The sequence below is a fragment of the Loxodonta africana genome, chromosome 2 (genome assembly GCF_030014295.1).
Source record: "Loxodonta africana isolate mLoxAfr1 chromosome 2, mLoxAfr1.hap2, whole genome shotgun sequence".
NCBI classification, from domain to species: domain Eukaryota; kingdom Metazoa; phylum Chordata; class Mammalia; order Proboscidea; family Elephantidae; genus Loxodonta; species Loxodonta africana.
This window is the reverse complement of record NC_087343.1, coordinates 1,311,047-1,331,146: the sequence shown is the minus strand read 5'-3', so window position 1 is coordinate 1,331,146 and position 20,100 is coordinate 1,311,047. Positions and strand designations below refer to the sequence as shown.

At 42.3% G+C, this 20,100-nt stretch overlaps 1 protein-coding gene across 1 annotated transcript in view; it reads left to right on the top strand.

Annotated features, from left to right (window-relative positions):
- Positions 1-205: 205 nt before the first annotated feature.
- Positions 206-20,100, top strand: part of ROPN1L (rhophilin associated tail protein 1 like) — a 33,419-nt gene continuing 13,524 nt past the window's right edge. The window contains exons 1-2 of the mRNA XM_003408130.4: positions 206-442; positions 2,853-2,976. Of these exons, the coding sequence (XP_003408178.2) occupies positions 312-442; positions 2,853-2,976 (255 nt within the window). The 5' untranslated portion in view covers positions 206-311. The remainder of the gene's footprint in view (positions 443-2,852; positions 2,977-20,100) is intronic.

Below are 20,100 nucleotides of genomic sequence, written 5' to 3'. Positions count from 1 at the left end.
GGGGATGGGGTACACTGACCCCCTGTTCCGTCCCTGGACCCCTACTCCAAGCCGGGGATGGGGGGACACTGACTCCATGCTCCGTCCCTGGACCCCGACCCCAAATCCGGGGATGGGGGACACTGACCCCGTGCTCTGTCCCTGGACCCCGACCCCAAACCCGGGGAAAGGGGACGCCGACCCCAGCCCGACCCCAAACCAGCGGTTGGGGGTGAATGGACCCCTGGGCCATGCTCTGTGCTCTGCGCTGACAACCCACCCTCTGCCAGCAGCCACCTTGGTTCTCCCACCTGGCCCCGTCTGCCCACGCGATGCCGCTTCCCGACACCATGTTCTGCGCGCAGCAGATCCACATCCCTCCGGAGCTGCCCGACATCCTGAAGCAGTTCACCAAGGCCGCCATCCGCACGCAGCCTGCGGACGTGCTGCAGTGGTCCGCGGGGTGAGCGCGGGGCAGAGACCTACCTCCCAGACCCGCCCAGGGCGTCCCGGTCCCGGGGGTTCGGCCCCCTTCTCGAGGATGGGCCCCCTTCCCGGGGATGGCCCCACTGCCCCGCGGCAGGGAGCCCAGAGCAATGCCTGGCAAAGCTCTTTACTGTGGGTGAGGTACGGACCTAAGTACCTCCTAGGAAGCCTGGTGGCTGATGAGCCCTGAGGCCAGCGTGGTTCACAGCACACAGAGCTCTAGGGCACTTTCCACAAAAGTTTCTAATCTTAGCTTACCAGTCAAAAGGCCCTAGAGCCTTTACTGCAAACCTTTAGATGTTGACCCTAGAACCTTTACTGCAAACCTTCAGGTGTTGACCCTGGAACCTTTACTACACACCTTTAGATGTTGACCCTAGAACATTTACTACAAGCCTTTAGATGTTGACCCTAGAACCTTTTCTACAAGCCTTTAGATGTTGACCCTAGAACCTTTAGTACAGACCTTTAGCTGTTGACTCTAGAATCTTTACTACAAGCCTTTACATGTTGACCCTACAACCTTTACTACAAACCTTTAGGTGTTGACCCTAGAACCTTTACTACAAATCTTTAGGTGTTAACCCTACAACCTTTACTACAAACGGTTAGATGTTGACTCTAGAACCTTTACTACAAACCTTTAGATGTTGACTCTAGAACCTTTACTACAAGCCTTTAGATGTTGACCCTAGAACCTTTACTACGAGCCTTTAGATGTTGACCATAGAACCTTTTCTACAAGCCTATAGATGTTGACCCTAGAACCTTTACTACGAACCTTTAGATGTTGATCCTAGAACCTTTACTACAAGCCTTTAGATGTTCACTCTAGAACCTTTACTACGAGCCTTTAAATGTTGACCCTAGAATCTTTACTACAAGCCTTTAGATGTTGACTCTAGAACCTTTACTACAAGCCTTTAGATGTTGACCCTAGAACCTTTACTACGAACCTTTAGATGTTGACTCTAGAACCTTTACTACGAGCCTTTAGATGTTGACCCTAGAATCTTGACTATAAGCCTTTAAATGTTGACCCTAGAACCTTTTCTACAAGCCTTTAGATGTTGACCCTAGAACCTTTACTACGAATCTTTAGATGTTGATCCTAGAACCTTTACTACAAGCTTTTAGATGTTGACTCTAGAACCTTTACTACGAGCCTTTAAATGTTGACCCTAGAATCTTTACTACAAGCCTTTAGATGTTGACCCTAGAACCTTTACTACAAGCCTTTAGATGTTGACCCTAGAACCTTTACTACGAGCCTTTAGATGTTGACCCTAGAATCTTTACTATAAGACTTTAAATGTTGACCCTAGAACCTTTTCTACAAGCCTCTAGATGTTGACCCTAGAACCTTTACTATGAACCTTTAGATGTTGATCCTAGAACCTTTACTACAAGCCTTTAGATGTTGACTCTAGAACCTTTACTACGAGCCTTTAAATGTTGACCCTAGAATCTTTACTACAAGCCTTTAGATAATGACCCTAGAACCTTTACTAAAGCCTATAGATGTTGACCCTAGAACCTTTACTACGAACCTTTAGATGTTGACCCTAGAACCTTTACTACGAGCCTTTAGATGTTGACCCTAGAACCTTTACTACGAACCTTTAGATGTTGACCCTAGAACCTTTACTACGAACCTTTAGATGTTGACCCTAGAACCTTTACTACGAACCTTTAGATGTTGATCCTAGAACCTTTGCTATAAGCCTTTAGATTTTCCTGGAAAGCTCTTCGACCCTTTTTGGTGAACAGGCTTGAGCAAAAGCTCAATTTAACCATGACAGGAATTAGCATAAACAGATTTAAGATTTTTTGTAACTAGCTTGTCAGTTTTGCTGACCTTCTCTAAACCGTTCAAAGGGAATTTCACCAGTTTGGTAGAACTGCTGTAAGAAATGACCACAGACTTGGTGGCTTCAGACACCACAGATTTATTCACTTAGAGCTCTGGAGGTCAGAAGTCTGAAATTAGTTTCACTGGACTAGAGCCAGGTGTCAGGGCTGCTGGGCTCTGGGCCCAGCCCCCTGCTCACAGGAGCTGGGATTCAGGACTGAGCCCAGCATTGAGGGGGTGCGGTAGGCCAAGGGCCACAGGCCCCACAGCACTGAGGGGGTGAGGTGGGCCGTGGGCCTCAGAGTGTTGATGGGAGGCGGTGAGGCGGGCCGCGGGCCCCACAGCACTGAGGGGTGAGATGGGCCGCGGGCCCCATAGCACTGATGGGTGGCGGTGAGGTGGGCCAAGAGCCACATGCCCCACAGTGCTGCGGGGGTGAGGTGGGCTCAGGGCCAAGGGCCCACAGCATTTGGGGTTGGTGAGGAGCAGCACTCACTGTTCACCCAGGAGCCTGAGAGCTGTCTGCTGTTGTTAGCTATTTTTCAGCTCTGTCTCGAGGGGAGCCTCTCCCTGTGAAGGACAGGCTCGAGATGCCCGTGGCGACACAGAAGACCGACACGGGCCTGACACAGGGGCTCCTCAAGGTCCTGCATAAGCAGGTACGGGCTGCACCACAGTCTGCTCGCTCCTGCTGATGTGTCTTTCCCACCCATCAGTGCGTCCCTGCCAAGACCCACATACACACCCCAGGCGCCCAAGACGTCCACTGGGTCTGCTCCCAGGAGGGTTACTCAGATCCTATGACCCCTGTCTACTGAAAGAACCTGAGACAGCAATTTGTAATTAGGTTGTAGAAAAACCCCAAACACAAACCTGTTGTTCTCGAGTTAATTCCAGCTCATAGCCACCCTATAGGACATAGGATTTCCTATGGGAAACCATAGGGTTTCCAAGGAGCAGCTGGTGGATTCAAACTGTTGACCTTTTGGTTAGCAGCCAAACGCTTAACCACTGCTCCACCAGGGCCCCAGGGTTGTAGAAACCAAAAAAAAAAACAAAAAAAACCCATTGCCATCAGTCGATTCCGACTCATAACAACCCTACAGGACAGAGTAGAACTGCCTCACACTGTTTCCAAGGAGTGCCTGGGGGATTCTAACTGCCAGCCTTTTTGGTTAGCAGCCATAGCTCTTAACCATTATGCTACCAGGGTTTCCAAAGGTTGTAGAAAAGGGAAGTGTAGTTTCTTCTAAATACCACATTAAGATGACACCAGGTGCTTCTGGATCCTTCAAAACTGTGTTCTGAAAACACGACATTCCAGAAATGAATTGCGGGTCCCTCCTTGAGGGATGAGTTCCTGACCAGGGCTTGTGCTAGAGGAATGGGCTGTCCTCTGCTTGGCCTGGGAGACGGGACTGCCCATGTGTGTGGCTGGCAGTTGTGTCCAGTCCCGACCCCACAGGGCGCGAGGGTTTTGACTTGTCCCTCTGTGCACCTCCGATGTTGCCTCAACTTTAGGGAAAATGCACTTAAAGCTGACCTCCGGGCATGTTGGCTACAGTGCACATCAGGTGTAGCCCCGATTGTTAGGTACTGTGGTTCGACTGTACGTTCTGAGCTACTCTGCAGGGTCCGTGGTGTCTGAAACATAAGATTCCATGGCTCTCGATCCTAAGGCCTCTTAAGAGGCACCTCTGAGTGGACTTGAACCTCCATCCTTTTGGATAGCAGCTGAATGTTCACTGCTTGCACCACCCAGGGACTTCATCAATTATCATAGGTTGTTTAAAATAATGTCGTTGTTAGGTGCCGTTGAGTCAGTTCCAACTCATAGCAACCCTATGTACAACAGAATGAAACACTGCCCAGTCCTGCTCCATCATCACAATTGTTAGGTTTGAGCCCATTGTTGCAGTCACTGTGTCAGTCCATCTTGTTCAGGGTCTTTCTCTTTTTTGCTGACCCTCTACTTCACCAAGCATGATGTCCTTCTCCAGGGACTGATACCTCCTGATGACATGTATGTCCAAAGTGTGTGAGACATAGTCACACCATCTTTGCTTCTAAGGAGCATTCTGCTTGTACTTTTTCCAAGACACATTTGTTTATTCTTTTGGCAATCCATGGTGTATTCAGTATTCTTCATCAACACCACAATGAAAGGCGTCAGCTCTTCTTCAGTCTTCTTTATTCATCGTCCAGGTTTCACGTGCATAGGAAGTGACTGAAAACACTTCAGTCAGGTGCACCTTAGTCTTCAAGGTGACATCTTTGCTTTTCAACAGTTTTAAGAGGTCTTCTGAAGCAGATTTGCCCAATGCAATGTCTTTTGATTTCTTGACCACTGCTTCCATGAGTGTTGATTGTAGGTCCAAGTAAAATGAAATCCTTGAGAACTTAAGCTTTTTCTCTGTTTATCATGATGTTGCTCATTGGTCCAGTTGTGAGGATTTTTGTTTTATATCAAGGTGTAATCCATACTGAGGGCTGTGGTCTTTGATCTTCATCAGTAAGTGCTTCAAGTCCTCTTCACTTTCAGCAAGCAAGGTTGTGTCATCTGCATAACGCAGGTTGTTAATGAGCCTTCCTCTAATCCTGTTGCCCTGTTCTTCTTCATATAGTCCAACTGCCGGCTTCTTGGATTTTTGCTCAGCAGACAGACTGAACAGGTCTGGTGAAAGGACACAACCCTGACGCGCACCTTTCCTGGCTTTAAACCACACAGTGTCCCCTTGTTCTGCTTCAGTGACTGCTTTTTGCTCTGTGTACAGGTTCCTCATGATCACAAGTGTTCTGGAATTTCTATTCTTCACAGTGTTGTCCATAATTTGTTATGATCCACACAGTCGAATGCCTTTGCATAGTCAACAAAACACAGGTAAACATCCTTCTGGTATTCTCTGCTTTCAACCAGGATCCATCTGACATCAGCAATGATATCCCTGGTTCCACGTCCTCTTCTGAATCCAGCTTGAATTTCCAGCAGTTCCCTGTCGATATACTGCTGCAGCTGCTTTTGAATGATCTTCAGCAAAATTTTACTTGCTTGTGATATTAATGATGTTGTTGTTGGTAGGTGCTGTCGAGTTGGTTCCGACTCATAGCGACCCTATGTACCACAGAACGAAACACTGCCCGGTCCTGCACCATCCTTACAATTGTTCTTATGCTTGAGCCCATTGTTGCAGCCACTGTGTCAGTCATCTCGTTGAAGGTCTTCCTCTTTTCTGCTGACCCTGTACTTTACCAAGCATGATGTCCTTCTCCAGGGACTGATCCCTCCTGACAACGTGTCCGAAGTATGTAAGGCGCAGTCTCACCATCTTTGCTTCTAAGGAGCATTCTGGTTGTACTTCTTCCAAGACAGATTTGTTTGTTCTTTTGGCAGTCCACGGTATATTCAATATTCTTTGCCAACACCACAATTCAAAGGCATTAATTATTCTTTAGTCTTCCTCATTCATTGTCCACCTTTCACATGCATATAATGTGACTGAAAATACCATGGCTTGGGTCAAGCTCACCTTAGTCTTCAAGGTGACATCTTTGCTTTTCAACACTTTAAAGACATCTTTTGCAGCAGATTTGCCCAGTGCAATGTGTCTTTTGATTCTTTGATAGCTGCTTCCATGGGTGTTGATTGTGGATCCAAGTAAAATGAAATCCTTGAAAACTTCAATCTTTTCTCCGTTTATCATGATGTGGCTTATTGGTCCAGTTGTGAGGATTTTTATTTTCTTTGTGTTGAGGCATAATCCATACTGAAGGCTGTTGTCTTTGATCTTTCTTCATCAGTAAGTGCTTCAAGTCATCTTCACTTTCAGCAAGCAAGGTTGTGTCATCTGCATAATGCAGGTTGTCAATGAGTCTTCCTCCAATCCTGATGCCCCATAATTCATCATATAGTCCAGCTTCTCGGATTATGTGCTTGGCATACAGATTGAATAGGTATGGTGAAAGAATATAACCCTGAAGCACACCTTTCCTGACTTTAAACCACTCAGTACCCCCTTGTTCTATCTGAACAGCTGCCTCTTGATTTATGTAAAGGTTCCTCATGAGCACAATTAAGTGTTATGGAATTTTCATTCTTCACAATGTTATCCATAATTTGTTAAGATCCACACAATCGAATGCCTTTGCATAGTCAATAAAACACAGGTAAACATCCTTCTGGTATTCTCTGCTTTCAACCAAGATCCATCTGATATGAGCAATGATATCCCTGGTTCCACGTTCTCTTCTGAATCCGGCCTGAATTTCTGGCAGTTCTCTGTTAATATACTGCTGCAGCTGCTTTTGAATGATCTTCAGCAAAATTTTAGTTGTGTGTGATATTAATGATATTGTTAGATAGTTTCCACATTCAGTTGGATCGCCTTTCTTAGGAATAGGCATAAATATGGATCTCTTCCAGTTGGTTGGCTGGGTAGCTATCTTCCATATTTCTTGGCATAGACGAGTGAGCACCTCCAGCACTGCATCTGTTGAAACATCTCAATAGATGTTTTGTCAATTCCTGGAGCCTTGTTTTTCGCCAATGCCTTCAGAGCAGCTTGGACTTCTTCCTTCAGTACCATCGGTTCCTGGTCATATGCTACCTCTTGAAATGGTTGAACGTGGACTAATTCTTTTTGGTATAATGACTCTGTGTATTCCTTCCATCTTCTTTTCATGCTACCTGCATCGTTTAATATTTTCCCCATGGAATCCTGCACTATTGCAACATGAGGCTTGAATTTTTTCTTCAGTTCTTTCAGCTTGAGAAATGCCAGTTTTAAGATTTCTTTCATCTAACTGTTAGCATGCTTAGGAGGTTGGGTTTTACTGTAGTTATTAGATTTATTTTTTATGGGAAATATTTCAGTCAGACCACTGAGTGCCGTATACCCGAGTTACTGACCATAATGCTATGCCATCTTTGCTTCATGGCTCTTTTAAGAAATAAAATGTTACGATGATGTTTATACAGTCAAACGCCTCATGGGATCTAGGTCCTTGGTTTGCAGGTTTAGGGTAATGGTTTCATGAGACATTCCAGTTAACTGGCCCAATAACATGTTTAGTGCTTCTGATCTACCTCCTAATTCACTGTGTAGTGCCTGGGATATTAAACGCTTGCAAATGGCCATCCAAGGCATGACAATTGGTCTTTATTCGCCTGCAGCAGTAGAGGAAGAAGGAGAGTCAGGAATAGGAGGAGGAAATGGAATGTGTGGATAATTGCCACCATGAAAAATGGTCTCCTTTGCCATGAGACCAGAGGAACTGGATGGTGCCCAGCTACCATTACTTTTTATCAAAGATTCTCTAGAAGAATCCTGATCAAAAATGGGAAAATGCCATGGGAAACATCTAACTCAATTGGCGTAGTTTGTAAAGAAAATGTTCTATACTCTACCTTGGTGAATAGCATCTGGGACCTTAAAAGCTTGTGAGCGGCCATCTAAGATACCCCGCTGGTCTCACCCTCTCTGGAGCAAGGGAGAATAAAGAAAACAAAAGATATAAGGGAAAGATTAGTCCAAAGGAGTAATGGACCACAACTACCACCGCCTGCACCAGACTGAGTCCAACACAACTAGATGGTGCCTAGCTATCACACTGATTGCTCTGACAGGGATCACAATACATGGTCCTACACAGAGCTGGAGAAAAACATGGAACAAATTCTAACTCACAAAACAAGACCAGACTTAGTGGTCTGAAAGAGACTGGATAAACCCTGAGAATATGGCTGGTGGACATCCTTTTCACTTAGTACTGAAATCACTCCTGAGGTTCATCCTTCAGCCAAAGATTAGAAAAGCCCATAAAAGAAAACAAGACTAAATGGGCACAGCATCCTAGGGGCAAGGATGAGAAGGCAGAAGGGGACAGGAAAGCTGGTAATAGGGAACCCAAAGTCAAGAAGGGGAGAGTGTTGACATGTTGTGGGGTTGGAAACCAATGTCACAAAACAATATGTGTATTAATTGTTTAATGAGAAACTAATTTGCTCTGTAAACCTTCATCTGAAGCACAATTTAAAAAAAAGGGGGGGGATAATGCTGAACAGAATTTCAAATTCTCATAGAATCCAGAATTTCCAGAGCCATGGAGGCTGGATGACCCCTGAAACTGTTGCCCTGAGATTATCTTTAAACCTTAAACCAAGAATATCCCCTAAAGTATTCTTAAAGCCATACAATAATTAACTAGTAAGTAGACGTGTCTGTCAGTTTGTTGTACTGTGGGGGCTTGCATGTTGCTGTGATACTGGAAGCTATGCCACCGGTATCCAGATACCAGCAGGGTCACCCATGAAGGACAGGTTTCAGCTGAGCTTCCAGACTAAGACAGACTAGGAAGAAGGACCCAGCAGTCTACTTCTGAAAAGCATTAGCCAGTGAAAACCTTATGAATAGCAGTGGAACATTGTCTGATATAGTGCTGGAAGATGAGCCCCCCAGGTTGGAAGGCACTCAAAAGATTACTGGGAAAGAGCTACCTCCTCAAAGTAGAGCTGACCTTAATGATGTGGATGGAGTAAAGCTTTTGGGACCTTCATTTGCTGATGTGGCATGACTCAAAATGAAAAGAAACACCTGCAAACATCCATTAATAATAGAAGTTTTAATGTATAAAGTATGAATCTAGGAAAATTGGAAATCATCAAAAATGAAATGGAGCTCATAAACATCCATATCCTAAACATTAGTGAGCTGAAATGGACTGGTATTCGCCATTCTGAATTGTATAATCACGTAGTTTACTATGGCAGGAATGACAACTTGAGGAGGAATGGTGTTGCATTCATCATCAAAAAGAACACTTCAAGGTCTATCCTAAAGTACAACACTGTCAGTGATAGGATAATATCCATATGCCTACAAGGAAGACTAGTTAATACGACTGTTATTCAAATTAACCCATCAACCACTAAGGCCAGAGATGAAAATATTGAAGATTTTTATCAGCTTCTGCGGTCTGAAATTGATCGAACATTCAGTCAGGATACATTGATAATTACTGGTGATTGGAATGTGAAAGTTGGGAACAAAGAAGAAGGATCCATGGTTGGAAAATATGGCCTTGGTGATAGAAACAATGCTGGAGGTTGAATGATAGTATTTTGCAAGACCACCGACTTCTTCATTGCCAATAGCTTTTTTCACCAACATAAACAGCGACTATACACATGGACCTCACCAGGTGGAACACACAGGAATCAACTACATCTGTGGAAAGAGACGATGGAAAAGTTCAATATCATCAGTCAGAACAAGGCCAGGGGCCAACTGTGGAACAGACCATCACCTGCTCATATGGACGTTCAAATTGAAACTGAGGAAAATCATAGCAAGTACATGAGAGCCAAAATATGACCATGAGTATATCCCACCTGAATTTAGAGACCATCTGAAGAACAGATTTGACGTATTGAACACTAGTGACCAAAGACCAGATGAGTTGTGGAATGACATCAAGGACATCATCCATGAAGAAAGCAAGAGGTCATTGAAAAGACAGGAAAGAAAGAAAAGACCAAGATGGATATCAGAGGAAAATCTGAAACTTGCTCTCAAATGTCGAGCAGCTAAAGCAAAAGGAAGAAATGATGAAGTAAAAGAACTGAACAGAAGATTTCAAAGAGCAACTCGAGAAGACAAAGTATTTTACTGACATATGCAAACAGCTGGAGATAAAAAACCAAAAGGGAAGAAGACACTCGGCATTTCTCAAGCTGAAAGAACTGAAGAAAAATTTGAAGCCTCGAATTGCAATACTGTAGGATTCAATGGGGAAAATATTAAATGATGCAAGAAGTATCAAAAGAAGATGGAAACAATACACAGGGTCATTATACCAAAAAGCATTGGCCAATGTTCAACCAGTGGTACTGAAGGAAGAAGACCAAGCTGCACTGAAGGCGTCGGCAAAAAACAAGGCTCCAGGAGTTGATGGAGTAGCAATTGAGATGTTTCACCAAATGGATGCAGCGCTTATTCGTCTCTGCCAAGAAATCTGGAAGACAGCTTCCTGGACAAATGACTGGAAGAGATCCATATTTATGCCTATTCCCAAGAAAGGCGATCAAACCGAATGTGGAAATTATAGAACAATATCATTAATATCACACACAAGTAAAATTTTGCCAAAGATCATTCAAAAGCAGCTGCAGCAGTATATTAACAGGGAACTGCCAGAAACTCAGGCCGGTTTCAGAAGAGGACATGGAACCAGGGATACCATTGCTGATGTCAAATGGATCCTGGCTGAAAGCAGAATACCAGAAGGATGTTTACCTGTGTTTTATTGACTATGCAAAGGCATTCAACTGGATCATAACAAATTATGGATAACATTGCAAAGAATGGGAATTCCAGAACACATAATTGTGCTCATGAGGAACCTGTACATTGATCAAGAGGCAGCTGTTCAGACAGAACAAGGGGCTACTGAGTGGTTTAAAGTCAGGGAAGGTGTGCGTCAGGGTTGTATCCTTTCACCATACCTATTCAATCTGTATGCTGTGCAAGTAATCTGAGAAACTGGAGTATACGAGGAAGAACGGGGCATCAGGATTGGAGGAAGACTCATTAACAACCCGCATTATGCGGATGACAGAACCTTGCTTGCTGAAAGTGAAGAGGACTTGAAGCACTTACCAAGGAAGATCAAAGACCACAGCCTTCATTATGGATTGCAGCTCAACGTAAAGAAAACAAAAATCCTCCAACTGGACCAATGAGCAACATCATGATAAAAGGAGAAAAGATGGAAGTTGTCAAGGATTTCGTTTTACCTGGATCCACAGTCAACACCCACAGAAGCAGCAGTCTTGAAATTAAAAGATGCGTTGCATTGGGCAAATCTGCTTCAAAAGACCTCTTTAAAGTGTTGAAAAGCAAAGATGTCACCTTGAAGACTAAGGTGCACCTGACCCAAGCCATGATATTTTTAATTGCCTCATATGCATGTGAAAGCTGGACAGTGAATAAGGAAGACCAAAGAACAAATGACATCTTTGAATTGTGGTATTGGCAAAAAGTATTGAATATACCATGGAGTACCAAAAGAACAAACAAATCTGTCTTGGAGGAAGTACAACCAAAACGCTCCTTAGAAGCAAAGATGGCGAGACTGCATCTTACATACTTTGGACACGTTGTCAGGAGGGAGTGGTCCCTGGAAAAGGACGTCATGCTTGGCAATGCACAGGGTCAGCAGAAAAGAGGAAGACCCTCAACAAGGTAGATTGACACAGTGGCTGGAACAGTGGGCTCAAGCATAACAACAATTATAAGGATGGCACAGGACCAGGCAGTGTTTTATTCTGTTGTGCATAGGGTCGCTATGACTTGGAATCAACTCATTGGCACCTAATAACAACAACAGTAAAAAATGTCTACCCGGAGCATTATAGGCATTATGCTCTTTTAAGATAGATCTATCCGGGGAGGCAGGGCCAAGATAGTGGGGTAGTCAGATGGTTCTGGTGGTCCCTCTTACAGCAAAGACCAAAAAAAAAAATAAGTGAATCAGTTCTATATACAACAAGCTAGGAACCCTGAACATCAAAGGCAAAGTTAAGGAATCAGACTGAGTGACAGCGGGAGGGAGAGATGGTGCAGAAGAAGTGAGGAATTGCTGGACCTGACTAAGTGGGAGCGCCTCAGCCCCAATCCCCAGGTGCGACTGTGGCAGGGCTGGCAGTAGCATTTGGGTCGTGGCTGCTTCAGCAAAAGCAGGCAAGTGAAGTGACACAGCCTTGATCCCCTGGCACAACCACAGCAGGGCTCGCGGTGGTGTTCAGGGAGCAGCTGCTTCAGCAAAAGAAGACAAGCGAGGTGGCGCAGCTCTGATCCCTTGGCACAACTGTGGTAGGACTGAGCCAGTGCACAGAAGCTATATATGCCTCCGGAATTTGAGCTAAAACAGCGCTCACAGCACAAGATAAGTGATTTTGTCTAATTTACTGTGTGGATTTAAAACCTCCTTTTGAAATAACTCTCTCCCACCTATCTGATCCCTCCTCCCTCTGCCCCAGCCAGCTTCAGTGACAGTCGATTTCTCTGGGCCTGAGATAGACCCTGCTGCACTCCCTGAGCCATTCTCCCAGCCTTGGAGGAGAAACAAATTAACAAACGAGGGAAAAATCATCTGCCAGCTCCCCTAATCTGGAAACTTAGAGCAGAAGCGGCCCCTGTCCAGCCACAAAGTCCACCGGCTTTGAGTGTCTCTCACCCCTGCATGGACCCAGGTGGCCCCATTTCAGCAGATAGGACCTGGCTGTTATCTTACAAGGGCGAATTTGCTGGAGGTCTGACTGTAGCCGTTTCAGCTGTGTGGTGGAGAGTCAGGTTTTTGACATTTGATACCACACTGTCTGTCAAGCAGGGTCCTCACCTACCCGTATCAGGGGCCTGAGGACTGGTGGCTCCACCCACGCCACCAAGCTACCCGTGACAGGGGTCCAAGGATAAGTTGTGCCTCCCAGTTCTTACAGTTAAAAGCATTGGGTGCTCTATGGTACAGCTGCAGAGCCCACCCACCAGTGCACTCTAGAGAACAGGGACACGTCTTCCTCACAGACAGTCAGGGGAAGGTTGTTAGCTCCCTGCCTTCCTCAGAGTGTGACACCCTGCTGCAACCAGAAACCTGTGCATACACCAATCACCACTGCTCCTCTAAGATTGTAAGTGAGAGCCTATACCACACATTAGGTGACTGACTACCTGGACACCTGAGCTGAATCTATACAAGAATAGTGAATGGACTCCTGCGCTCATATACCTGGTAACAGCTCTAGCCATCTGGTGACAGGACATTAATGCTTCAAAGACTCTAATAATCAGGTTAGCTCACTCTATTAGCCTATTCAGGTATATCAAAACAAAGCAAGAAGCTAGGACACAGTGAGCAGACAAAATAAATTAATACAATAACTTATAGATGGCTTGGAGACAACAGCTGATATCAAATCACATAAAGAAGCAGACCATGATCACTTCAACAAACTCCCAAAACAAAGAATCAAGAAATCTGGATGAAGATGTCTTCCTGGAATTACCAGATGTAGAATACAAAAGATTAATACAAAGAGCTCTGCAAGACATCAGAAGGAGATCAGGCAAAGCACAGAACAAGTCAAGGAGCACAAATATAAAGCAGTCAAGGAAATTAAGGTTATTCAAGAACATAATGAAAAACTTAATAGGCTGCAAGAATCCATAGAGAGACAGCAATCAGAAATTCAGAAGATCAACAATAAAATTTCAGAATTAGACAACTCAGTAGAAAGTCAGTAGAGCACAATTGAGAAAATGGAAGTCAGAATTAGCAAGACTGAAAACACTTGGCAACAATATATTCAAAGAAAAATTCAGCTAAAAGAATTTTAAAAAATAAACCTCATCAGACATGGAAGGGACTGGACAATGGGTTGGAGAGAGATGCTGATGAAGAGTAAGCTACTTGTATCAGGTGGACACTTGAGACTGTGTTGGCATCTCCTGTCTGGAGGGGAGATGGGAGGGTAGAGAGGGTTAGAAACTGGCAAAACCATCACAAAAGGAGAGACTGGAAGGAGGGAGCAGGCTGACTCATTAGTGGGAGAGTAAGTGGGAGTATGGAGTAAGGTGTATATAAGCTTATATGTGACAGACTGCCTTGATTTGTAAACTTTCACTTAAAGCACAATAAAAATTATTAAAAAAAAAAAAATGAAGAAACCCTAAGAATCACGTCAGACCCTATCAAGAGAAATAACCTACAAGTGATTGGAGTATCAGAACAGGGACAGAAGATGGAAAATATAGAATTGTTTAATATTTGTTGGCAGAAAACTTCCCTGATATCGTGAAAGATGAGAAGATATGTGTCCAAGATACTCATCGCACTCCATGTAAGGCAGATCTCAAAAGAAAGTCACCAAGACATATTATAATCAAACTTGCCAAAACCAAAGATAAAGAGAAAACTTTAAGAGCAGCCAGGGATAAACGAAAAGTCATCTACAAAGGAGAGTCAATAAGAATAAACTCGGACTACTTGGCAGAAACCATGCAGGCAAGAAGGCAATGGGATGACATATAGAAAGCATTAAGGGAAAAAAATTGCCAGCCAGGAATCATATATCCAGCAAAACTGTCTCTCAAATATGAAGGCAAAATTAGGACATTTCCAGATAAACAGGAGTTTAGGGAATTTGCAAAAACCAAACCAAAACTACAAGAAATACTAAAGGGAATTCTCTGGTTAGAAAATCAATAATATCAGATATCAATGCAACAATAGAACACAGGATAGAGCAGCCAGATGTCAACCCAGATAAGGAAATCACAAAAATAGATCAAGATAAAAAAAACACTGAAAACAGGGAAACAATGATATCGTTATATAAAAGATGACAACATTAAATCAATAAGAGCCACTAAATAAAGTAGTCATAGATCTTTCATATGGAGAGGAAATCAAGGAAGTATAGAGAGATAAAAGTTAGATTTAAACTTGAAAAATAGGGGTAAATAATAAGGATAAGCACAAAGGAGACTAACAATCCTACATATCAAAATAAAATACAAGAAAAAGACTCAGCAAAAACAAAATCAACAACGATGAAAAAGAGGAACACAGAGTTTACAAAAAAACTACTCAGCATAAAAAATTAAAGGGAAAAAAGAAACTGTCAACAACACACAAAAAAAGACATCAAAATGACAGCACTAAACTCATACCTATCCATAATCATGCTGAATGTAAATGGACTAAATGCACCAATAAAGAAACAGAGAGTTGCAGAATGGATAAAAAAAAAAACAAAAACACGATCCATCTGTGTGCTGCCTACGAGAGATACATGTTAGACTTAAAGACACAAACTAAAACTCAAAGGATGGAAAAAATATATCAAGCAAACAACAATGAAAAAATAGCAGGAGTGGCAATACTAATTTCTGACAAAACAGACTTCAAAGTTAAATCTACCACAAAGGATAAGGAAGGACATTATATAATGATTAAAGGGACAATATACCAGGAGGATATTATCATATTAGCTATGCACCCAGCGACAGTGCTTCAAGATACATAAAACAAACTGTAACAGCATTGAAAAGCGAGATAGCTCCACAATAATAGTAGGAAACTTCAACACACCACTTTCAGTGAAAGACATGGAAGAGCTAAATGCCACAATCAGCCAGCTTGACCTCACAGACATATACAGAACACTCCACTCCACAGCAACCAAGTATACTTTCTTTTCTAGTGCACTTGGGACATTTTCTAGACTAGACCACATATTAGGTCATAAAGCAAGCCTTAACAGAATCCAAAACATCGAAATATTACAAAGCGTCTTCTCTGAACACAAAGCCATAAAAATAGAAATCAATAACAGAAAAAAAAAAAAGGAAAAGAAATTAAACACACGGAAACTGAACTTTACTCAAAAAACGATTGGCTTAGAAATTAAGGATGGAATAAAGATATTCATAGAACCCAGTGAGAATGAAAACACTTCCTATCAGAACCTCTGGGACACAGTGAAAGCAGTGCTCAGAGATCAATTTATAGCAATAAATGTGCACATCCAAAAAGAAGAAAGGGCCAAAATCAAAGAATTATCTCTACAGCTTGCACAGATAGAAGGAGAGCAACAAAAGAAACCCTCAGGCACCAGAAGAAGGCAAATAATAAAAATTAGAAAAGAATGAAATAGAGAACAGAAAAACAATTGAAAGAGTTAATAAGACCAAAAGCTGGTTCTTTGAAAAGATTAACAAAATCAATAAACCACTGGCCAGACTGACAAAGGAAAAACAGGAGAGGAAGCAAATAACCCGAATAAGAAACGAGATAGGTGACATCACAACAGACCCAACTGAAATTAAAAGAATCATAACAGAATACCATGAAAAATTGTACTCTAACAAATTTGAAAACCTAGAGGAAATGAACAAATTTCTGGAAATATACTACCTACCTAAACTAACACAAACAAAGGTAGAAAAATTAAATAAACCCATAACTAAAGAAGAGATCGAAAAGGTAATTTAAAAACTTCCAACAACAACAACAAAAAGCCCTGGCCCTGACTCCTTCACTGGCGAATTCTACCAAACTTTCAGAGAAAAGTTAACACCACTACTACTAAAGGCATTTCAGAGCATAGAAAAGGATGGAATACTCTGAAACTTATTCTATGAAGCCACCATATCCCTGATACCAAAACCAGGTAAAGACACCACATAAAAATAAAATTACAGACCAATATTGCTCATGAACTTAGATGCAAAAATCCTCAACAAAATTCTAGCCAATAGAATTCAACAACATATTAAAAAAAAATAATTCACCATGACCAAGTGGGATTCATACCAAGTATGCAGAGTTGGTTAAACATGAGAAAAACAATCAATGTAATCCATCATATAAATAAAAGACAAGAACCACATGATCTTATCAGTTGATTCAGAAAAGACATTTGAAAAAGTCCAACACCGATTCATGATAAAAACTTTCAGCAAAATAGGAATAGAAGGAAAATTCCTCAACATAATAAAGGGCATTTATACAAAGCCAACAGCCAACATCACCCTAAATTGAGAGAGACTGAAAGCATTCTCCTGGAGAACAGGAACCAGACAAGGATGTCCTTTATCACCACCCTTATTCAACATTGTGCTGGAGGTCCTAGCCAGAGCAGTTAGGCTAGATAAAGAAATAAAGGGCATCCATATTGGCAAAGAAGAAGTAAAGGTATCTGTATTTGCAGATGACATGATCTTATACACAGAAAATCCTAAAGAATCCTCAAGAAAAGTATTAAAACTAATAGAGTTTAGCCAGAGTATCAGGATACAAGGTAAACATACATAAATCAGTTGGATTCCTCTACACCAACAAAGAGAACGTCAAAGATGAAATCACCAAACCAATACCATTTACAGTAGCCCCCAAGTAGATAAAATAGGAATAAATCTACCCAGAGACAAAAAAGACCTACGCAAAGAAAACTATAAGACACTATTTCAAGAAACCAAAAGAGATCTACATAAGTGGAAAAACATACCTTGCTCGTGGATAGGAAGACTCAACATTGTAAAAATGCCTGTTCTACCCAAAGTGATCTATAGATACAATGTAATCCCTATCCAAATACCAGTGACATTTAAAAAATACATTTATTGTGCTTTAAGTGAAAGATTACAAATCAAGTCAGTCTCTCATACAAAAATTTATATACACCTTGCTATATACTCCTAATTGCTGTCCCCCAATGAGACAGCCCGCTCCCTCTCTGCTCTCTCTTTTCATGTAAATTCCGCCAGCTTCTAACCCTCTCATCTTCCCTCCAGATAGGAGATGCCAACATATTCTCAAGTGTTTATTTGATCCAAGATGCTCATTCTTCACCAGCATCTTTTTCTATCCCATTGTCCAGTCCAATCCCTGTCTGAAGAGTTGGCTTTGGGAATGGTTCCTGTCCTGGGTTGACAGAAGGTCTGGGGGCCATGACCACCACGGTCCTCCAGTCTCAGACCATTAAGTCTGGTCTTTTTACGAGAATTTGGGGTCTGCATCCCACTGCTCTCCTGCTCCCTCAGGGGTTCTCTGTTGTGTTCCCTGTAAGGGCAGTCCTTGTTTGTAGCCAGGCACCACCTAGTTCTTCTGGTCTCAGGCTGGTGTAGTCTCTGGTTTATGTGGCCCTTTCTGTCCCTTGGGCTCGTAATCACCTTGTGTCCTTGGTGTTCTTTATTCTCCTTTGGTCCGGGTGGGCTGAGACCAACTGATATATCTTAGATGGCCGCTCGCTAGTGTTTAAGACCCCAGACGCTGCTTTCCGAAGTGGGATGCAGAATGTTTTCTTAATAGATTTTATTATGCCAATTGACTTAGATGTCCCCTGAAACCATGGTCCCCAAATCCCCGCCCCTGCTACACTGGCCTTCAAAGCATTCAGTTTATTCAGGAAACTTCTTTGCTTTTGGTTTAGTCCAGTTGTGCTGACCTCGCCTGTATTGTGTGTTGTTTTCCTCTTCACCTTAAGTAGTTCTTATCTACTATCTAAATTAGTGAATACCCCTCCCACTTCTTCTCTTCCTCCCCCCTCTCATAACCATCAAAGAATATTTTCTTCTCTGTTTAGACTATTTCTCAGGTTCTGATAATAGTGGTCTTATACAACATTTGTCCTTTTTTAACTGACTAATTTCACTCAGCACAATGCCTTCCAGATTCCTCTATGTATGAAATTTTTCACAGATTCATCATTGTTCTTTATCGATGTGTAGTATTCCATTGTGTGAATATACCATAATTTATTTATCCATCCGTTGATGGACCCCTTGGTTGCTTCCATCTTTTTGCTATTGTAAACAGTGCTGCAGTGAACATGGGTGTGCATATATCCGTTCGTGTAAAGGCTGTTATTTCTCTAGGATATATTCCAAGGAGTGGGATTGCTGGATCATATGGTAGCTCTATTTCTAGCTTTTTAAGGACCAGTGGCATTTTTTAATGAGATGGAGAAACAAATCACCAACTTCATATGGAAGGGAAAGAGGCTCCAGATAAGTATAGCATTCCTGAAAAAGAAGAACAAAGTGGGAGGCCTCATGCTACCTGATTTTAGAACATATTATACTGCCACAGTAGGCAGAACAGCTTGGTACTGGTACAACAACAAATACATAGACTAATGAAACAGAATTGAGAATCCAGACATAAACCCATCCACATGTGAGCAGCTGATATTTAACAAAGGCCCAAAGTCCGTTAAATGGGGAAAAGATTGTCTCTTTCACAAATGGTGCTGGCATAACTGGATATCTATCAGCAAAAAAAAAAAATGAAACAAGACCCATACCTCACACCATGCACAAAAACGAACTCAAAATGGTCCAAAGACCTAAATATAAAATCTAAAATGATAAAGATCATAGAAGAAAAAATAGGGACAACGTTAGAAGCCCTAATACAAGGCATAAACAGAATACAAAACATTACCAAAAATGACGAAGAGAAATCAGATAACTGGGAGCTTCTAAAAGTCAAACACCTATGCTCATCTAAAGACTTCACCAAAAGAGTAAAAAGACCACCTACAGACTGGGAAAGAATTTTCAGCTATGACATCTCCGACCAGCGCCTGATCTCTAAAATCTACATGATTCTGTCAAAACTCAACCACAAAAAGACAAACAACCCATTCAAGAAGTGGGCAAAGGATATGAACATGCACTCCACCAAAGAAGATATTCAGGCAGCTAACAGATACATGAGAAAATGCTCTCGATCATTAGCCATTAGAGAAATGCAAATTAAAACTATGATGAGATTCCATCTCACTCCAACAAGGCTGGCATTAATCCAAAAAACACAAAATAATAAATGTTGGAGAGGCTGCGGAGAGATTGGAACTCTTATACACTGCTGGTGGGAATGTAAAATGGTACAACCACTTTGGAAATCTATCTGGCGTTTTCTTAAAAAGTTAGAAATAGAACTACCATACAACCCAGAAATCCCACTCCTCGGAATATACCCTAGAGAAATAAGAGCCTTCACACGAACGGATATATGCACACCCATGTTTATTGCAGCTCTGTTTACAATAGCAAAAAGCTGGAAGCAACCAAGGTGTCCATCAACAGATGAATGGATAAATAAATTGTGGTATATTCACACAATGGAATACTACGCCTCGATAAAGAACAGTGACGAGCCTGTGAAACATTTCATGACATCGAGGAACCTGGAAGGCATTATGCTGAGCGAAATTATTCAGG